This window comes from Argiope bruennichi, chromosome 1 (assembly GCF_947563725.1).
Source record: "Argiope bruennichi chromosome 1, qqArgBrue1.1, whole genome shotgun sequence".
Lineage (NCBI taxonomy): Eukaryota > Metazoa > Arthropoda > Arachnida > Araneae > Araneidae > Argiope > Argiope bruennichi.
This window is the reverse complement of record NC_079151.1, coordinates 21443073-21463908: the sequence shown is the minus strand read 5'-3', so window position 1 is coordinate 21463908 and position 20836 is coordinate 21443073. Positions and strand designations below refer to the sequence as shown.

The window sequence follows — 20836 nt, the reverse complement described above, 5'->3', positions numbered from 1 at the left end:
TGGAAATCAACCGGCAGCGTGGAGCTATTTGCACTCGCTACTCGGTTGACTCTCCTGTCTTGCCTCGTCATGTAGTTACTGTGATGAATGGTCAGGAGCAGGGTCTGGCGCTGGCTTTCCATCTGTCCGTCTTCAAGAACTTCAGCAATTCCAATCTCCACCGGGAGATGTATTAAACCGTTGAAATTGAACATATGCACATGGGCGACGTATCGCACAGCTTGTAAGTATTCAAGAGCCATCAGTAACAGTAGGGTACACGAGGCAAAGTGAGCTCTCGCTTCGACTGGAGCGATATTTATACTGTTCAGTCACGTGACAGAACCAGTTAAAACAACAAAAATGAATCTCTTGAGAAGAGACCTATAGCGATTTCGTTTGTTTCATATAACCATTATTGGATGCGAGGAGAAAATGATTCTCTATACCGATTTCGTTTGTTTCATATAACCATTATTGGATGCGAGGAATAAATATTCTCTTGAGAGGACCAAGAATGGAAATATTTCAATTAATTACCTATAGATATTTCGTTTGTTTCATATAACCATTATTGGATACGACATTAAAACATGAATAGGAAAAAATATTTTCTTGAAACTATTTTAGAGAACACAGAACAAAGTAAAAAAAAAAAAAAAAAAAAAAAAAAAAAAAAAAAAAAAAAAAAAAAACACGTTTTTTTTTTTTTTTTTTTTTTTTTTTTTTTTTTTTTTTTTTTTTTACTTTGTTCTGTGTTCTCTGAAATAGTTTCAAGAAAATATTTTCTGTCGGCTTTAAATTGGTAGTGTGTTCTAACTGCTCTATTCTCAACCATGTCTGACGAACTCATTCTGACTGTTACCCTTTCCGATGGAGAATTGGACGATGTTACCCCTGATGTTGTGCCGTCTTCCACTGAGGTCATGTCATCTCCTAATGCTGTGCCGCTGTCCACCAAGGTCCCTCCCATGCGAAAAAGACCATTTTTCCAGTGCCGACGTCGGCGAGGAATGACTCGTATTTCTCCTTGGAGATCTATTCAACAATACCATCACCGACATGCTATGGGAGTATTATGCTTCCGGAACCAATCGTATTGTCTGACGAATGGTATCACTTCCTACGTCGTAGAAAATGATCCAGATTTTGAGAGGAAGCTATTGCAACATGTGGCCGATATGAAGATAACAACCTTATACGTGACGGATACGGCGACCCAAGTTCGTTGGAGACTGGTAAACAAAACCAATGACATATCGGTCATTGTATTGAATAATGATGCTGGAGATTGCCCCACCTGTAAAAGGAATTGTGTGAGATGGGTGGCTGTTTGTGGACTGAATTTCATTAGAAAAATTCCAATTGAATGCATTCCACATCATTGATCCATGATATTCATGACTCTTTGTCTCTGTTAAACATGCCATGTTAAACAGTTAAAGTATGTACCTTCAGCGGGGCAAGAAAATTTTTGTTTAACGTTAGTGTGTAAAGAAGAAGAAGAAGAAGAAAGTAAAAAAAAAAAAAAAAAAAAAAAAAAATTTTTTTTTTTTTTTTTTTTTTTTTTTTTTTTTTTTTTTTTTAGTTGTTGTGTGTTGTCTTTTCATGTATATATATTTCTGAAGACACTTTCATCACAGCACTACTTGTTTCAAGAGTTTAACATTGAAATCAACCATGCTGTTGGATCTACCTATGCTCGTCGTTCCACCTCCTCTCTCTCCTATTCCGGAGCCATCTGCTAAGACCAACCAAGTGCTGAAGCCGGCTCATACTCAAGAGTATAAGCATCAAATGACTATGATGGTTCTATGCATTGATGAAAAGGGATACACTTTGACAGATGGACATGTCTCCCATTCGTCCGATAAGCTGCACCCTAAGCGCTTGAGAAAGACATTGGCACAGACCCATGGTACGCATCTCTTCTTTGCAGACTTGAAAACAAAACGGTACTACAAAAAATTCTTTGGCAGTTTAAAATTAAAGCATCAAACTTTTATTTTAAACAGCCGAAAGAAAATTGAAAAGTGCCTGTATTGCAAAAAGAAATGTCATCGTTGGCTGGCGGTAGTACGAGGTATTGAGAATTTTTATAGAATAAAAATGGATCCCATTCCTCACTGAACCAGCCTTGGAGCTTTGTGCAGATATTATTCAAAAGGGATCACACTGAGCATGCGCCAACTCACAGTATATATAAAAGCTCGTGCGACTGTCTCACTTCATTTCTAGCAAAATGTCTCTCTCTTTATACACACAATTGCTGCGAGCAGTGCTGGAACAGTTGCCGGAGCCAGCAGAGGTTCATGTGGGTGAGGCCTACAGGGAAGAGATGGTGAAGCTTGCAAAAGAGATGGTACCAACTATTGATCTGAAGTTGGTACCTATCATCAGCGAGGAGTTGAAATCGTTTGCACGGAAAAAGGATGGACTGCAATGGTTTTTGTGGAAGACAGAAGGGATCCCCCGTCTGATGGAATTTGCCATGACACTCTATTGCAATTACGATAAGCATATGAGTGAAATGGACAAATGGACCAGATTGGGGGAACTAACCATAGAGTCCATCTACTCTTCCCCAGGGCCAGAAAGTTGTTTCGGAGATTGTCCGATATGCACGGAGCCTCTGCATAGAAAAATAACAACTTCATGCGGGCACAACTTTCATGGAGAATGTTTAGAAATGTGGATGAGAGAGAACTTGTCTTGTCCAATGTGTAGAAAGAACCTCTGCGGGTATGCTTGGCATCGTTCATGAATGTCCTCTGAATGCCTCCAAAAAAATGGGAGAGAGTCGATACGATGCGAGTCGTATCGGCTCTCTCCCATTTTTTTGGGTTCAAGAGTGTGCCAACCTTGAAGAGAGACTTTATCAAAAATTGTAATTCTAAAGTTAATTTTAGCAATAGACCAGCTTTGGGAAAATTTGAATAGACTAGCTTTGTGAGGGGGTAATGTTAATTTTAGAATATTGAATAAACCAACTTTGGATAATGTAAAAGTATAAGAAATAAACTGTAATCTAATGTAAAAGTAATTATATGTATATCTGTAAACTAATGTTAATAATGTAAAAGTAATTATAACAAATCTAAACACCATTTTTTTTTTTTTTTTTTTTTTTTTTTTTTTTTTTTTTCAACTTTTGAGTGAATATAACTTCACCCTAATATTGCAGTCTTTCAAAACTATATCATTATGTGGTTTCAAATCGCTTTAACTCCCTATCTTCCTCCGGTGGCCGTACTCATTAGCGAAAGTGGGCAGATGATGTTTCGACTTTTGGACATTGCACAGCTGTTGAAGAAGAAAAAACCATGCAGTTACAAAAATCAATTTAAATTCCTAGCAGTTCAAGCACATGAAATATTGCCTTTGAAAGGTTTCACCATCCCTCCTCAGACCCTCAACACCCATGTCGTCAACTTTCAAGTGGCTCAAAATTTGATCGCTGCAGAAAACCCGGAAATGGCTCAATTATTTGTAAAATGTCTATTTGATGGCTTTGCTTATAAATATGGCATGAGGAAATTTGTGACGACTGTTGGAAAATCACCCCTGCTTATATGTGTGGAAGAACCAGGTGAAAATGCCATCATTGTCACTGACTGGATTAAACATTTTATAACAGATTTGCAATTGTACCGATTAGAGGTACAAAAGAGTCTCTTACCACAAAAAAGATTGTCAACAGAAACTCGACAAGATTCAAAGAGGAACTCTGATGCTGGACCCTCTACTACCACCCCCGAGTCCGATGCTGGACCCTCTACCATCTCTGAATCTGATGCTGGACCCTCTACCGTCTCTGAATCTGATGTTGGACCCTCTACTACCATCCCCGAGTCCGATGTTGAACCCTCTACTACCCCCGAGTCCGATGTTGGACCCTCTACCATCCCCGAGTCTGATGCTGCACCCACTACTACCCACGAGTCTGATGTTGGATCCTCTACCACCCACGAGTCTCCTCCAATGATACAATTTTGCAAATTTCGAACATTTCCTGAACCTGGAGATTTAATCGTGAAATGCCATAATCCTCCAAAACGTGTTTGGTTTGTCCTTGGCGACTGTGATACCATGTACTGGGTAGGAAACCGGTTATAACTGGTTATAACTTCCGGGTAGGTTGAGTATAAAAAGGGATGCACGCCAAGCAGTCGGTACCAGTCATCAGCTTAGCAGTCAGCATGGACGTGTTTCCCGCAACAAAATCGTCAGCCTTGGTGTCCGTAGCCCATCCTGGAAAATGGGAACCCTTCGAGAGCCTCATGGTGCAAGATAGAGTGGAGGCGTTCATATCATATATGGATCTGAGCACTCTGAGGATATTTCAACATCCGATACCTGACTGGACGAAGAAAGGACTGTACGTCGACAATTTCAAGCGGGCCGTGCTAGAGTCCAAAAAAGTGAACTTTTTTGAGCCCCGGAAAGTGAGCTGGAAAAAAACAACAATGAAGCTAAAGAGGAACCCCATCAATGCAAAAAAGACTTCAGATCAACGCCTGGGGTTCAAAATGGACAATATAATGCTGGTAAAACAACATTTCTCGTTTGGATTAAGAAATGTGGCACAGGCGGAAGGCCACGTATACCAGACGTCCGATGCGCCCATCATGATTTACCACTTGCCTGCCAAGAGCCTTCAGTGCAAGGCAAAACCCTGCATAACACGGAGAAGTTTCTGTGAAATTGACCAGTTTCTGTACGACAGGTATGTACTCAAACCAAACTCTACATACGTCGTGCCTCCTGGAACAATGTACCTCATCCTAACGGTACAAAAAACTTTGTTTGCTGTCGACATTATGGAGTGGGATCTGGTGAAACATTACCAGAGCTTTAAAACACACAAGGAGTTTACACTCCAAGTGTATAATCTACCACCTCCAACACCTGCCCACGAGTGTGAACCGCCAAATAAGAAACTCAAAACCACCTTTGTGGAGCCTGCACCTGTGCATCAAACCTTTGTGGAGCCTGCACCTGTGCATCAAACCTTTGTGGAGCCTGCACCTGTGCCCGAGACCTTTGTGGAGCCTGCACCTGTGCATCAAACCTTTGTGGAGCCTGCACCTGTGCCCGAAATGGACTTTAGTTTAGAAAGAGAGGAGATAAACAATTTCTTGGAGATATTTGGGAGGGACTTGTTCAACGACTCTCCAGCAGCAGTATTGCCTCCTTCTCACGACTCTCCAGCAGCAGTATTGTCTCCTTCTCACGACTCTCCAGCAGCAGTATTGTCTCCTTCTCACGACTCTCCAGCAGCAGTATTGTCTCCTTCTCACGACTCTCCAGCAGCAGTATTAAATCCTCAGGATAATTTTTGGAATTTTAATATAAGTAATCAATGCATATTACCTCCTCCTACAATATTACTTCCTCCGGATAATGAGGAGGAAGGCCAACTTTTAAATTTGACTATAAAAAAGAAAGATGTGTATTGTGTGCCAATAAGAACTAGCATTTTTAACGAAGAAAACAATTGTCCATTAAATTTGAAAAGACTTTGTCCCCTATAAAAAAAAACTTGTATATTTGTTTAAATGTAAATAAAATTTATTTATTTATTTATTTGAATGGCTTTGTTTTTTTTCCAAAAAAAATAACCCTAGGAACTCTTCTTCGGAAGGGTTCCTAGGGTTATTTTTTTTGGGTTCTCTAAATGACCAATCTTGGACAAGGGCAATTTGAAACATTTCATTTTAAATTATTTAAATGGTTAGTTTCTAATATATATAATTGCTCTATTTGTTTTAATGTAAATAAAATTTATTTATTTCTTTGAATGGCTTCCAAAAAATAACCCTAGGATATAATACCATTCTTTTAAAAAGTCATCATTATTGGACAATTTGAAACATTTCATTTAAAAAATGTAACTCATGTTTAAGAATATAATACTAAATAACTCTAGGAATTCTTATCATTATTGGATAAGGGCAATTTGAAACATTTCATTTAATGTTTAAGAATATAATACCAAATAACCCTAGGAACTCTTATCATTATTGGACAAGGACATTTCATTTAAAAAATGTAACTCGTGTTTAAGAATATTATACAATTCTTTTAAAAAGTCATCATTATTGGACAAGGACATTTCATTTAAAAAATGTAACTCGTGTTTAAGAATATTATACAATTCTTTTAAAAAGTCATCATTATTGGACAAAGACATTTCATTTAAAAAATGTAATTCATGTTTAAGAATATAATACCATTCTTTTAAAAAGTCATCATTATTTATTATAACTCATCTTTATTAAAAATAATGGCTTAAATCAACTCAAAATATTAAAAATAATGGCTTAATGTATTACAACTCATCTTTATTAAATAAATTATTTATTGTAACCCACACCATTCTTTCAAGTCATTTAAATTATTTATCAAACCACATCTTTATTAAATTATTTATTATAACCCAAAAATTGTCGTTTTCCATTTTTGAAAAATTTTTCATACTGTTACGGTGCTCATATATTTTTTCGAGCGACTGTACTCATTAGCAGTGACGACTGTAAAATGAAATAGATGGTTGAGTTTTAGAGTCGTTGCCATTGGTGTCATGTTGAAGGGTATGCTCATCGAGTCATTAGAAAAAAAGACTTGTAAAATGAAAACGATACGTTATTTAATTGAATGGATATAGTAAACCTTTTGTAGATAACATGGTATTCATAAAATAAAAAAAAAAACATGAGACAAATGGAGAAAATGAATTGATTTCATATTAATTGTATGTAAGTATATAATGAATGGTGAAAATGAATTGATTTCATTTAATGAGATTGACATGCATAATGTAGAGAAAAATTCATATTAATTGAATGTAAATATATAATGAATTGACTTCATTTAATGTATATAGTGAGGATTTCATTTAATGAGATTAACATGCATAATGTAGAGAAAAATTCATATTAATTGAATGTAAATATATAACAAAACAGCATTAAAAGACATCGAGAAATTGTAAACATACCTTTATGATCCAATTTGTCGTCGTGAGTGCTTTCAATAAATAGGCACTTAACAAATTTTTTGCAGATTCGTTCGAGTTACTCTGCTCAGTAACTCCTTCTCCTCCAAGAGCAAACACTCAAATGACATGACTCTTTTAACTACACTCGTGCTAGTTGTCTATGAACGTTTATTTCCTAACGCTTCAAAATCCAATCACTACACAATTATTTTCCCAGAAAATTCATATTAACTGAATGTCAATATATAAAACAAGACAAACAATTAATATCATTATCTAGGAATCCTTCTTGTGCTTTTTCTTCATTTCAATCTTGAATCTGTATTCCAAATTGGGAAGCTAAAAAAATGTAAAGGTGACATTAACTTCATTTTAAATTTAAATCTAAAAATTACAAGAAATGTTTAAATTTTAGCAAAGGTCGACCCAGTTTTAAGTTAATACAGGTTTGAAATTTTCACAAGACCCAGTTTTAGGTCATGGACACGACACAGATTACAAAATATTGAATCTATAAATATACTTACAAGAAATGTTTAAATTTAAGCAAAGGTCGACCCAGTTTTAAGTTAATACAGGTTTGAAATACTAAATGTAACAAGATATGTTTAAATTTAAGCCAAGGTTATGCCCTCGACCCAGTTTTAAATTTAAAAATATATTTACAAGAAATGTTTAAATTTAAGCCAAGGTTATTCACTCGACACAGTTTTAAGTTTGAAATACTAAATTTAAGCCAAGGTTATGCCCTCGACCCAGTTTTAAATTTAAAAATATATTTGCAAGAAATACAGGTTTGAAATACTAAATATATTGACAAGAAAGACAGGTGTTTAAATTTATGCCAAGGTTATGCCCTTGACCCAGTTTTAAATTTAAAAATATATTTGCAAGAAATACAGGTTTGAAATACTAAATATATTTACACGAAAGACAGGTGTTTAAATTTATGCCAAGGTTATGCCCTTGGCCCAGTTTTAAATTTAAAAATATATTTGCAAGAAATACAGGTTTGAAATACTAAATATATTTACACGAAAGACAGGTGTTTAAATTTATGCCAAGGTTATGCCCTTGGCCCAGTTTTAAATTTAAAAATATATTTGCAAGAAATACAGGTTTGAAATACTAAATATATTTACACGAAAGACAGGTGTTTAAATTTATGCCAAGGTTATGCCCTCGACACAGTTTTAAATTTAAAAATATATTTGCAAGAAATACAGGTTTGAAATACTAAATGTTTACAAGAAAGACAGGTGTTTAAATTTATGCCAAGGTTATGCCCTTGGCCCAGTTTTAAATTTAAAAATATATTTGCAAGAAATGTTTAAAATCTTATTAAAGGTTATTCACTCGACCCAGTTTTAAGTTAATACAGGTTTGAAAATTTCACTCGACACAGTTTTAAATTTAAAAATATATTTGCAAGAAATACAGGTTTGAAATACTAAATGTTTACAAGAAAGACAGGTGTTTAAATTTATGCCAAGGTTATGCCCTTGGCCCAGTTTTAAATTTAAAAATATATTTGCAAGAAATGTTTAAAATCTTATTAAAGGTTATTCACTCGACCCAGTTTTAAGTTAATACAGGTTTGAAAATTTCACTCGACACAGTTTTAAATTTAAAAATATATTTGCAAGAAATACAGGTTTGAAATACTAAATGTTTACAAGAAAGACAGGTGTTTAAATTTATGCCAAGGTTATGCCCTTGGCCCAGTTTTAAATTTAAAAATATATTTGCAAGAAATGTTTAAAATCTTATTAAAGGTTATTCACTCGACCCAGTTTTAAGTTAATACAGGTTTGAAAATTTCACTCGACACAGTTTTAAATTTAAAAATATATTTGCAAGAAATACAGGTTTGAAATACTAAATGTTTACAAGAAAGACAGGTGTTTAAATTTATGCCAAGGTTATGCCCTTGGCCCAGTTTTAAATTTAAAAATATATTTGCAAGAAATGTTTAAAATCTTATTAAAGGTTATTCACTCGACCCAGTTTTAAGTTAATACAGGTTTGAAAATTTCACTCGACACAGTTTTAAATTTAAAAATATATTTGCAAGAAATACAGGTTTGAAATACTAAATGTTTACAAGAAAGACAGGTGTTTAAATTTATGCCAAGGTTATGCCCTTGGCCCAGTTTTAAATTTAAAAATATATTTGCAAGAAATGTTTAAAATCTTATTAAAGGTTATTCACTCGACCCAGTTTTAAGTTAATACAGGTTTGAAAATTTCACTCGACACAGTTTTAAATTTAAAAATATATTTACAAGAAATACAGGTTTGAAATACTAAATGTGACATGATATGTTTAAATTTAAGCCAAGGTTATTCCCTTGACCCAGTTTTAAATTTAAAAATATATTTGCAAGAAATGTTTAAAATCTTATTAAAGGTTATTCACTCGACCCAGTTTTAAGTTAATACAGGTTTGAAAATTTCACTCGACACAGTTTTAAATTTAAAAATATATTTACAAGAAATACAGGTTTGAAATACTAAATGTAACATGATATGTTTAAATTTAAGCCAAGGTTATTCCCTTGACCCAGTTTTAAATTTAAAAATATATTTACAAGAAATACAGGTTTGAAATATTAAAGGTTATTCACTCGACCCAGTTTTAAGTTAATACAGGTTTGAAAATTTCACTCGACACAGTTTTAGGTCATGGACACGACACAGATTACAAAATATTAAATTTAAAAATATATTTACAAGAAATGTTTAAATTTAAGCCAAGGTTATTCGTTTGACCCAGTTTTAAGTCATTCATATGATACAGGTTTGAAAAACTAAATGTAACAAGATATGTTTAAATTTTAGCAAAGGTTATTCACTCGACCCAGTTTTAAATCTAAAAATATACTTACAAGAAATCTTGAAAATCTTATTAAAGTTCATTCACTCGACACAAAATGCATTTCTTCATGTAGCAAAGGCCATTCAATCGACACACTTAAATTTAAAATATATTAGATTATATTGACAAGAAATATTCAAATCTTATTAAAGGTTAATCACTCGACACAAAATACAAAATGCATTTCTTCATGTAGCAAAGGCCAATCAATCGACACACTTAAATTTAAAATATATTAGATTATATTGACAAGAAATATTCAAAATCTTATTAAAGGTTATTCACTCGACACAAAATGCATTTCTTCATGTAGCAAAGGCCATTCAATCGACACACTTAAATTTAAAATAGATAAGATTATATTGACAAGAAATATTCAAATCTTATTAAAGTTCATTCACTCGACACAGATTTTAAATTTAAAAAATTTCAAACCAAAGGTTATTCACTCGATACAGTTTTAAAATAGATTATATTTACTAGAAATATTCAAATCTTATTAAAGTTCATTCACTCGACACAGATTACAAAATGCATTTCTTCATGTAGCAAAGGCAATTCAATCGACACACTTAAATTTAAAATATATTAGATTATATTGACAAGAAATATTCAAATCTTATTAAATTTCATTCACTCGACACAAAATGCATTTCTTCATGTAGCAAAGGCAATTCAATCGACACACTTAAATTTAAAATAGATAAGATTATATTGACAAGAAATATTCAAATCTTATTAAAGTTCATTCACTCGACACAGATTTTAAATCTAAAAAATTTCAAACCAAAGGTTATTCACTCGATAAAGTTTTAAAATAGATTATATTTACTAGAAATATTCAAATCTTATTAAAGTTCATTCACTCGACACATATTTAAAATAGATTACTTAAATCTAAAAATATATATTTGAAATTTTCAAACTTTAGTAAAGATTATTCACTCTTCATTAAACTTTCGCCAATTTGGCGACTTTATGAAGTGTTAAAAATTAGCTGGATGCGGTCATAATATATAAAAAATAATTCACATTTTAAACTTTAGCAAAAGTTATTTACTTGACACATTTTTATTTAAAATAGTTTTAAATCAAAAAATAAAACTTACTTTATTTGAAAAATATCTGCAATGATATCGCCAACTTGGCTCAACACCATATTATATTCGTTAAAATATAATTGAGCATTCATTTGTCATTTCACAAAACAAAACACAATCGTTTTAATTGTAAATCCACATATGTTGTTTCACAAAACACACCACGTTTTAAATTACAAATACTTCTCAAAAAATTATTATCATGCCACGTTACTAAATTGGAAATCCGTATCATTTCACAAAACACGCCATGTTTACACAGCGTTTTAAATAACAAATACTTCTCAAAAAAATTATTATCATACCACGCCCAAACTTTCGAGAATCACGCCACGTTTTAAATGACTAAATTCTAAATCCGTGCGATTTCACAAAACACACCACGTTTACAAAAAAGTTATTATCGTACCACGCCCAAGCTTTCGAGAATCAATTCGGTATTGCTCAGTATCGCCATCTAGTGTTAAACTTTAAATTACCATTTAGTAAACTAAAACTTGAAATAAATGTTTCTGCATCTGCGTTTATAATTTTATTCTTTCAAAATTTTAATTTTATTATTCTGATAATTTTTAAATTGTCATTTCCCAAAACATACCGCGTTACAAATACTTTACAAAATCGCTCAAGTTTTCGAGAATCGTCATCTAGTGAGTGTAAAAATTTTAAAATACCATTTAGTACAAACTAAAATATGAAAATTATTTATAAGATGGGAATATTTAATAGCGTTTATAATTTTATTCTTTCAAATTTTAATTTTATAACTCTGATAATTTTTAGATTGTCATTTCCAAAAACATACCGCGTTGCAAATACTTTACAAAATCGCCCAAGTTTTCGAGAATCGTCATCTAGCGAGTGTAAAAACTTTAAAATACCATTTAGTACAAACTAAAATATGAAAATTATTTATAAGATGGGAATATTTAATAGGATAACTTTTGAAACTCATGTATTACTAATTTTAGTACTACTACATGATGGCTGAGAAAATATGTAAACACGTCGGTAAACCAGTTACGGTTACATGAAAGGAATCATTTTTAACTGGTAATATTTAAATTATTCTTTTTCCTGGTGATTCTCACCATTATTGAGAAAAGAATAAAGACATGCTGCTTTGTATAACATATTTTGTTTCTTCATGTCTTCTGTGCAAGATTTACTTGAAAAATGTCGAAATAAAACCACTATAGTGTATGGAAATTTAGGACGTTGGCCTCACCTCGTCACTTATTTTCAGCAAGACTATCCGTATCAGGTTTACTTTGAACCTTCCTTCGGCATGCACATTCCTTGGCGTTGGGGAGACACGCTCGTTGTGTTTACAAGTCATCTCGATTTAACGTGGGACGATCGAGTTGAATTGCGTTTGTTTCACGTCGGTCGTCTCGATCGAGATGTGCACGAGGCATATACTCCCAACGATAGCAATGCCTTGGAGGTGAATGCAAAGGAGTGTCAGCGTTTGGAACACGTCTATATTCAACTGCTAAAATTTATCGATTATTGGCCCCAAAGCCCATGGCGATGGACGTGTCCCCGTGCGTGGAAATTGAATTTGTTACAGCATTTGCAAACGACGCGAAGCAATTTACAAACAATTAAATTTCGATCGCGGAATGTGGACGCATCACTCGAGAAACCTTACGTTTTGGACGAAACACTTGCCGTGTGGAATGTTTGAAAGCAAGAAGAATGCGACACGACAGAAAAAAGCATCGTATGACTCCTTATACACTTCCGGAGCGTTCGAACGATGTGTTACCAGATTTGTATAATTTCGAACGAGAAGTCAATTGGGAATGGCCGAAACGGGACGCTCCGAGACCAGTAGCAGTGGTGCATCCGTATCGACCACCACAGCAAACGATAAATACTCCTCCTCCTATTATTACTATAAATGATGATGATGATAATAATAACAACAATAACAACAACAATAATCTGAATAATAATAATAATAATAACAATAACAATAGGCGTCAATTTGTATTGGGAACTTTGGCACCAGTATTGTGAACCAAACACTGATTATATAAAATATAAAAGGGAAAAAGAGTATGATGGACCTCAATTTGTATTAGAATCATTGTTGTTACAAAACCCTAATTATAAAATCGAAATATTAGTATAGTAAATTAGTAACTTAAAAAAACAGTAAAGGAAAAATATTTTTAAAACTCTGTTACAAACACAAACACAAAGCTTAAAAAAAAAAAAAAAAAAAAAAAAAAAAAAAAAAAAAAAAAAAAACTTTTTTTTTTTTTTTTTTTTTTTTTTTTTTTAATGTTTTGTGTTTGTGTTTGTAACAGAGTTTTAAAAATATTTTTTCCTTTACTGTTTTTTAAGTTACTAGTTTGCTATACTGAACACTTTATAATTTTCATGTTACTTCTCTTTCCAAGAGTGGCTCTTCATCTGATCTTGGTTTTCCATGATCTACGACTCTTTTCCATGTTTGTGTTCATTTCTTAGTCGGACTTGGATGGTTCATGTTCCAAGAGTGGCTCTTCATCTGATCTTGGTTATCTACAACTCTTTTCCATGTTTGTGTTCATTTCTTAGTCATCTCCACTTCAAGACCGAGTCCCTTGCAATCCAAGATTGGCAATTTATCTGAACCAAAAAAATGGGAGAGAGCCGATACGAGCCTTTCAAGACTCGTATCGACTCTCTCCCATTTTTTTGGGGAATCTTTTTCAATTCACAGTTCGTATCTGCACAGGGGACAGGTGGTATTTTCCAGCATCCATTTCTCAAGGCACGAAACGTGGAATTTGTGTCCGCAGGTGGTAGTCGTTTCGTGATAGAGAGGCCGAGTGCAGATGGAACAGTCTGCAGGCCTTTTGAAGCAGTTTTCAGAGCAATAGGATGAATAGATAGATTCCAAAACTAACTCACCCATTTTCTGCCACTGCTCGAGTTCTGTCCGAATTCCTTGGAAATACACCGTCATGGCCATATCTATTAAATGATTAATGCCAAATATTTTCCAGACCGCCCATGGAAATCCATCGGGACTTTTGGCCAATTCTTGAAATTCCACACTGTACACTGATGCATCCAGCAGTATAAAACTGGTAAAGCTGGGCATATACCAACCATGATGTTTGGTAATCTCAGCCATGTGGGCGATCAGCTTACGTCGAAAATTTTCTCGTTCCCGTGAAACAGACACAATCTCAGGCGGAGACAGCGACTCCAAGACGGCTCGAACAGTCTGGATATACTCTGAGAAAGACATGGTGAAAAATGATGCAAATAGGCTTTAGACGGGAGCTTTTATAGTCTCAACAAGGAGGAAGTGGCTTCTGATTGGTCAGCTCTACTAGCAAATTGAAAGATAACTCGTTCAAGGATCTCTTTCCAATCTTGCCAAGTCATGCTCTGCTAACAAAATGCATCATGTTTTATAAAGTATTTATTTCCAATCTTGACAAGTCCAACAGCAAACCATTAATATTTGTGATGGGCATAAACATCGGTTCTAGAAACATGAATGTCCAATTCTCTGTCGAATTTTTAACAAGGTCGGGATCAGACACTTGACAAAAGGTCACTTTGCGTCCTACCCCTTTGCCAAAATCCAATCAGCCAATGCAACTAGAATGTCCAAAGTAGGTTTTAGAAAGATAACAAACCAAATTATCAAACTTGTCTACATGTAATTGTTTAATACATATTACAAACATAATGTTTAAACTGTTAAAACACAAACACAAACACACACACATTAAAAAAAAAAAAAAAAAAAAAAAAAAAAAAAATTTTTTTTTTTTTTTTTTTTTTTTTTTTTTTTTTTTTTTTTTTAAGTACTCTTGTGTCTTTAAATGTTTCAACATTATGCTTTCAGTTTATCAATGCTTTCAGAATGGCTTTCAACAATTTCAGTTCCAACTGGGTTTACAACTTCCCATCTCAAGGAAGGTCTTTTATTCCAAGATCATATCCCAATGATGATGTAACTTCTTTTGGACAATATCCCCATTCTTGCAGGACGGATCATGGACAAGGACAAACCAATAATACTTTCTCAAATGGGTTTGGACAACGTCCTTATGGACAAACCAATAATTCTTTCTCCAATGGGTTTGGACAACGACCTTATGGACAAACCAATAATTCTTTTTCCAATGGGTATGGACAACGACAAACCAATAATTCTTTTTCCAATGAGTTTGGACAACGTCCTTATGGACAAACCAATAATTCTTTTTCCAATGGGTATGGACAACGCCCTTACGGACAAACCAATAATTCTTTCTCCAATTTGTATGGACAACGCCCTTATGGACAAACCAATAATTCTTTTTCCAATGGGTTTGGACAACGACAAACCAATAATTCTTTTTCAAATGGGTTTGGACAACGACAAACCAATAATTTTTTTTCTAATGGGTTTGGACAACCTCCTTATGGACAAACCAATAATTCTTTTTCAAATGGGTTTGGACAACGTCCTTATGGACAAGCAAATAATTCTTTTTCTAATGGGTTTGGACAACCTCCTTATGGACAAGGAAATACTTTTTTCCCCAATGGGTTTGGACAAGCCAATAATTCATTTTACGATTGGTATCCTTACTGGCAAGCCAATCCTTCTTTTAACGAATGGTATGGACAAACCAATAACTCTTTTTCCAATGCGTTAGGACAAGCCAATAACGAACCAACTTTTTTTGATGACAATTCCAATTTGATTGTACAACAAGAGTCAAATGCTTTTAGAGATCTAAAAGAAATTGAATACGAATTGACTCGATCGTTTGCTGTCGAACCGACTGTCTTTGACGACGAATCACCTGGGATTGATTTGTATTTTCCTGCAGGAGGAGTGGGGGCCGTCGTTCAGCCAGGAGAACAAATCAAAATTAATACACACGTCATTTTCAAATTACCTAAAGGAACGGTTGGCATCATTATGGACAAGTCATCGGTGGTGACACGTAAACACTTAAAAGTCGAAGCGGGATTGATTGATACTGGCTATCGCGGTGAAATTGTGGTTGTATTGCGCAACATGTCACGAGATGTTGTTGAAATTTCACCCGGTGAAGCCATTGCTCAAATGTTGCTGCAAGAGACGTGCAAAAGTAAGTTGACCAAAGTCATCAAGGTTGATGCCAACACGCATCGGGGAACGCGAGGTTTTGGTGAAAGGCAAAGAGTGGACCGTCGTGACCATTGTAAAATTTTATAATGTGGTTATAATAAAGGATGTGTGAAAAATATACGTGTGCCGATTGTAAAATGGTGGTTGGATTTCATTGTTGTAAAGATTGGCCTTGTAAAGGTATGCACGAAAAATTTGTACGATGTATAAAATGTGGCAACATACTTAGAAACTCTAAATAACAAATAATGATCCAATAGGTTACTAAAATGTGAATAATATACTCAAACAGCAATTGACGATTGTAATGTTAAAATTCAAATTAGAAAGTAAAAGCAATCTATTAAAAAAAAAAAAAAAAAAAAAAAAAAAAAAAAAAAAAAAAAAAAAAACGTTTTTTTTTTTTTTTTTTTTTTTTTTTTTTTTTTTTTTTTAATCTTACAGTGAGGATTTAAATTTGAGATTCCTATTCCAACTCTTTTTAACGTGATGGATCTCGAACCTTCTTTCATGGTGACCGCGGACTATGCCAACAATGTTTCACCCGCCTTACAATACATTGAAGAAGAGGTGAAAACTTGTCAAAATCCCTATCTCACCTACGATACTATTGCGCTACGAGCTATTGAGAAATTTACCCAGACAATGCATTTGAGTCTCTTTCACGTGGTGGATATCGTACGTCAGGGACCCTACCTTCTCAACAAAGAATTGCATAGTCGTTTATTGCATTTGTGGCAGCATCGAAAACGTCCCGTCTCCTATGATGAACAAAACTGTGTCGAACGGATTTTGGGTCACGATTATAATCGGGCCGTGGATATGATCAAATTGGTTGGCATCTTGAGCAAGATTGCCGATCCCAAAGATGTGTGGTATTTTTTTGCAGTCGATGGGTTTTCGGGGGACGATGCCAAACGCTATGTCGAAACGTTTCGCTACGGTCCCAATGATGTGCAGAGTAAGCACGTAAAAGCCGTACGACTCTTGTATGACGAAGCGGAAATTGAAAATCCTGCACAAATGCGGGCTAAAATCGAGTCCATACACCAATCTTCCAGCAATGACTTTCATGGGCCCGTCGACGAGTTGTATGTATCGACGGTTGGAGGATGGTCTCGAGTCAAAGAAATTGCCGACTGGCGTCGTGAACAAGAGGAAAAAAGTAAAAAGAAACGACAGTCTGAAGAGGACAAGTCTGCCAAAGTTTTGAAAACGGAAGAAAATGCATGTGGTAAAGTTTGAAAGAGTAAATTCAAAAACTTAACTAAACTAAATTAAAACTAATGTTATTATTATTAAAACTAATGTTATTAATAGACATTAAAACTAGTATGTTAAAAACTTTTTACAAAACAAGAGAAGACAAGACAAGACAAACTAAAAAAAAAAAAAAAAAAAAAAAAAAAAAAAAAAACACGTTTTTTTTTTTTTTTTTTTTTTTTTTTTTTTTTTTTTTTTTTTTTTTTTAAGTTTGTCTTGTCTTCTTTTGTCTTGTAAAAAGTTTTTAACATACTGGTTTTAATGTCTCTTCATAACATTAGTTTTAATAATGATAACATTAGTTTTAATGCCGTAAATATTAGTCTTAATGTCTGCTCAATTTTGGTCATCCGATTGAAATTTTTCCAGAGAACCCAGTCCACACATACTTGGGGAATCTTTGACCGGTGGGTCGCAACCTAAGGGATCTTTGAAATTTTTACCAAGTGTGGGTTGATTGAAATTTTTACCAAGTGTGGGTATACAGTTTTAATCTTTGATGGGTTGATTGAAATTTTTACCAAGTGTGAGTTGATATAGTTTTTCAGAAAAACAATAGGGGTTAGAAAAAAAGATTATTTAAAGGCGCATGCGTCGAATGCAACCTATCAAAAGATTACTTAAAGGCGCATGCGTCAAATGCAACCTATAAAAGGCAGCTCTTTCACTCGACTCCACACATTACTTTGAGACTTGCTATAGCTCAAGACGCTCTTCTCTCCAAGATGGATTTCTTCAGTTTGACCGAATCCTGCATTACATGCCACACAATGATCGAAAACGATATAGCGCCTTGTGGACACTTGTTCCACGCCAGATGTTTAAAGAATAAGGATGGACATCCACTGCCCTGCCCCATATGTGTGGTTACTCGCATTCCTTGCAAGATTTGCATCGAACCCATGAACTTTACAGATGGTTTGGTCTGGTTCAGCTGCGGATGTCTTTTTCATAGTGCCTGCGTTCTTCCACAGTTTACCAGAGCAGGCCTAACCCAATGCCCCAAATGTTGGAAAAAACTCTCTGTGGAAGACAGAAAGTGGCTGATGGATTTGCAAAACTTGTAAATATCTATTGCAAATATTGCCTTTGCAAAACTTGTAAATATCTATTGTAAATATTGCCTTTGCAAAACTTGTAAATATCTATTGTAAATATTGCCTTTAAAGAACTTGTACATGATTATTGTATTTTATTGTAAATGAATAAATAATAAAAAAATAAAGATGGGAGAGAGCTTCGGCTCTTTCCCATCTTTTTTTTAAGTCAAATGAATGGCCAAGGTTGGATTGAGAATTGCAAATGGAATGAAAATAATAAAGATGGCTGAACGAATTGTTTTGTGGACAACGAAAAGCGATGAAGCAAAAGCTCTACCCCCTATCTGCGGGTCCCTTGAACTGGGGGAGATGCGTCTCACCTTTGACGGTCGTGAAGAACCAGAATTGATTAAACTCGTCTTGGAAAATATTCCCTTCACCGACGGCGTAATCAACTTTTTCAACAAATTTGGAACTAAAGGAGAAGCTTCTGGAGAAACAATCATCAATGCCGACAAAGTGTCGTTGACCGACTTGATACCTTTTGCGTTGCAAAATTATTGCGAAGTGTTTCTCCAGTCTAGTCTCACAAAGAAGGTGGATGAAAATTTTATGGAAATGAATGCAGCATAAAAAACAACAAACAAGAACAAGAACAAGAAACAAGAAACAAGAACAAGAAACAAGAAAAAAAATAAGTAGAAGGAAAAAAAAAAAAAAAAAAAAAAAAAAAAAAAATTTTTTTTTTTTTTTTTTTTTTTTTTTTTTTTTTTTTACAGTCTTGTGTCTTTATCTATCTTCAGAAAACAAGCTTACCATATCTTACTCACCATGGCATCTCCTCTTGTTAACGAGGAATGGTCTACGTTAAGCCAGGAAGATGAACTCGCTTCTCCTCCTGATGTTGCTGATGCTACGGGATCATCTCCTCTTGTTGACAAGGAATGGTCTACGTTAAGCCAGGAAGATGAACTCACTTCTCCTCCTGATGCTTCTACGGGATTCAGATTGTATCCCCGTCCCAATCGGTTTGCGACTATTGCTATCGACAACAAGGTCGTGGTGGGTGTATTGGATACCGTTTGGTTTCAACACGAATTAAAAAACGGTTGGCATTTAGACGTGCTGCAGACTTTAGAAGAGGCCGGAGTGATGGACGTGTATTGTTGTGGTTATTTTGTCAAATTGAAACGATCGGCAGGTGATTTGATGAACGTGCATTTGGATGCTCCCGAAAGACACGAATTACGCTATGCATGCAGCATGTGTCATAGGAGAGGATGTCCCGTGCAAAAGGCCTTTTTGTACTGGAGAAAATTGAGCAAAAGAAGGTCTTGCAATTTGCACCATTCGTTTTAAAAAACTTTGTTTTGAATGCCAACAGACAATTATGCAAATAAGAATACAAAGCTAAAAAGAATTTGTAATCCTAAATAATAATAATAGTAATAAAAGGAAGAAAGAGAAGTAAGTAAAAATTTTGCATGCCAACAAACAATTATGCAATATATTGAAATAAGAATACAAAGCTAAATAATTTGTAATTCAAAATAATAATAACAGTAATAAGAAGAAAGAGAAACAAGTAAAAAAAAAAAAAAAAAAAAAAAAAAAAAAAAAAAAACTTTTTTTTTTTTTTTTTTTTTTTTTTTTTACTTGTTTCTCTTTCTTCTTCTTCTTACTGTTATTATTATTTTGAATTACAAATTCTATTTAGCTTTGTATTCTTATTTCAATATATTCAAATCATCTCTTTCTCATACAATTGCATCTTTTTCTTTGGCATATGCTGCCCGCCATGTATCTAGGTTTCTTTCAAGCATCTCGATTTTTACCCTTTGAGCATCTCGGTCTCTTTCAAGCATGTCGATTTTTGCTCTTTGAGCATTCAGTTCTCTTTCAAGTGTCTCGATTTTTGCCAGCGATGCTTGTTTTTCATCTCTGACAATTTCCATTTTAGACGTCCAATACGCGTCTCTTTCCGCTTGTGTCTTTGCTTTGATTTCTTTCAATTGGTTCATCGTTTTTTGCTGATTCGGCGCCAATGCATAATACTTATCCAAGATTGACCGGAGCGTGTTACCCTTACTAGCTTGATATGCCACCCACTCGTCTCTCGGCATGTCCACCAATGCAGGATTCTTTTTGAAAAATAATTTCTTATTACCGTGCAACGTCAACATTAAATGTGTCTCTTCTTCGGTCGGCTCGTACGAAGGATCCACGGGGATGACACAATTTTCAAATTTCCATTTAGTTATACCGATCGGTATATACCATTTGGCACAACCCCCCTTTCGTTGTTTCACGGCACACTCTTCCCAGTCAATAACGCGTTTATTCCGATTTTGTTCTAGCAACAATTGCTTCATTCCGTTTGGAATCAGCGTAGATAAAAACACTATGGCATGCTCAGACATGGGACGATTGATGTAAAAATGTGACTGTCTAAACTCG

At 34.4% G+C, this 20836-nt stretch overlaps 2 protein-coding genes across 2 annotated transcripts; one reads left to right on the top strand and one right to left on the bottom strand.

Moving 5' to 3' along the window:
* The first annotated feature begins 2221 nt into the window (after positions 1–2221).
* LOC129972085 (E3 ubiquitin-protein ligase RNF126-B-like) lies at positions 2222–2743 on the top strand. The gene has a single exon (XM_056086068.1). It carries the CDS (start codon positions 2222–2224, stop codon positions 2741–2743), a length of 522 nt encoding a protein of 173 aa, XP_055942043.1.
* A 10924-nt stretch (positions 2744–13667) lies between these two features.
* Positions 13668–14207, bottom strand: LOC129972074 (E3 ubiquitin-protein ligase hrd-like protein 1). Its single transcript, XM_056086057.1, has one exon. It carries the CDS (start codon positions 14205–14207, stop codon positions 13668–13670), a length of 540 nt encoding a protein of 179 aa, XP_055942032.1.
* Positions 14208–20836: the final 6629 nt, after the last annotated feature.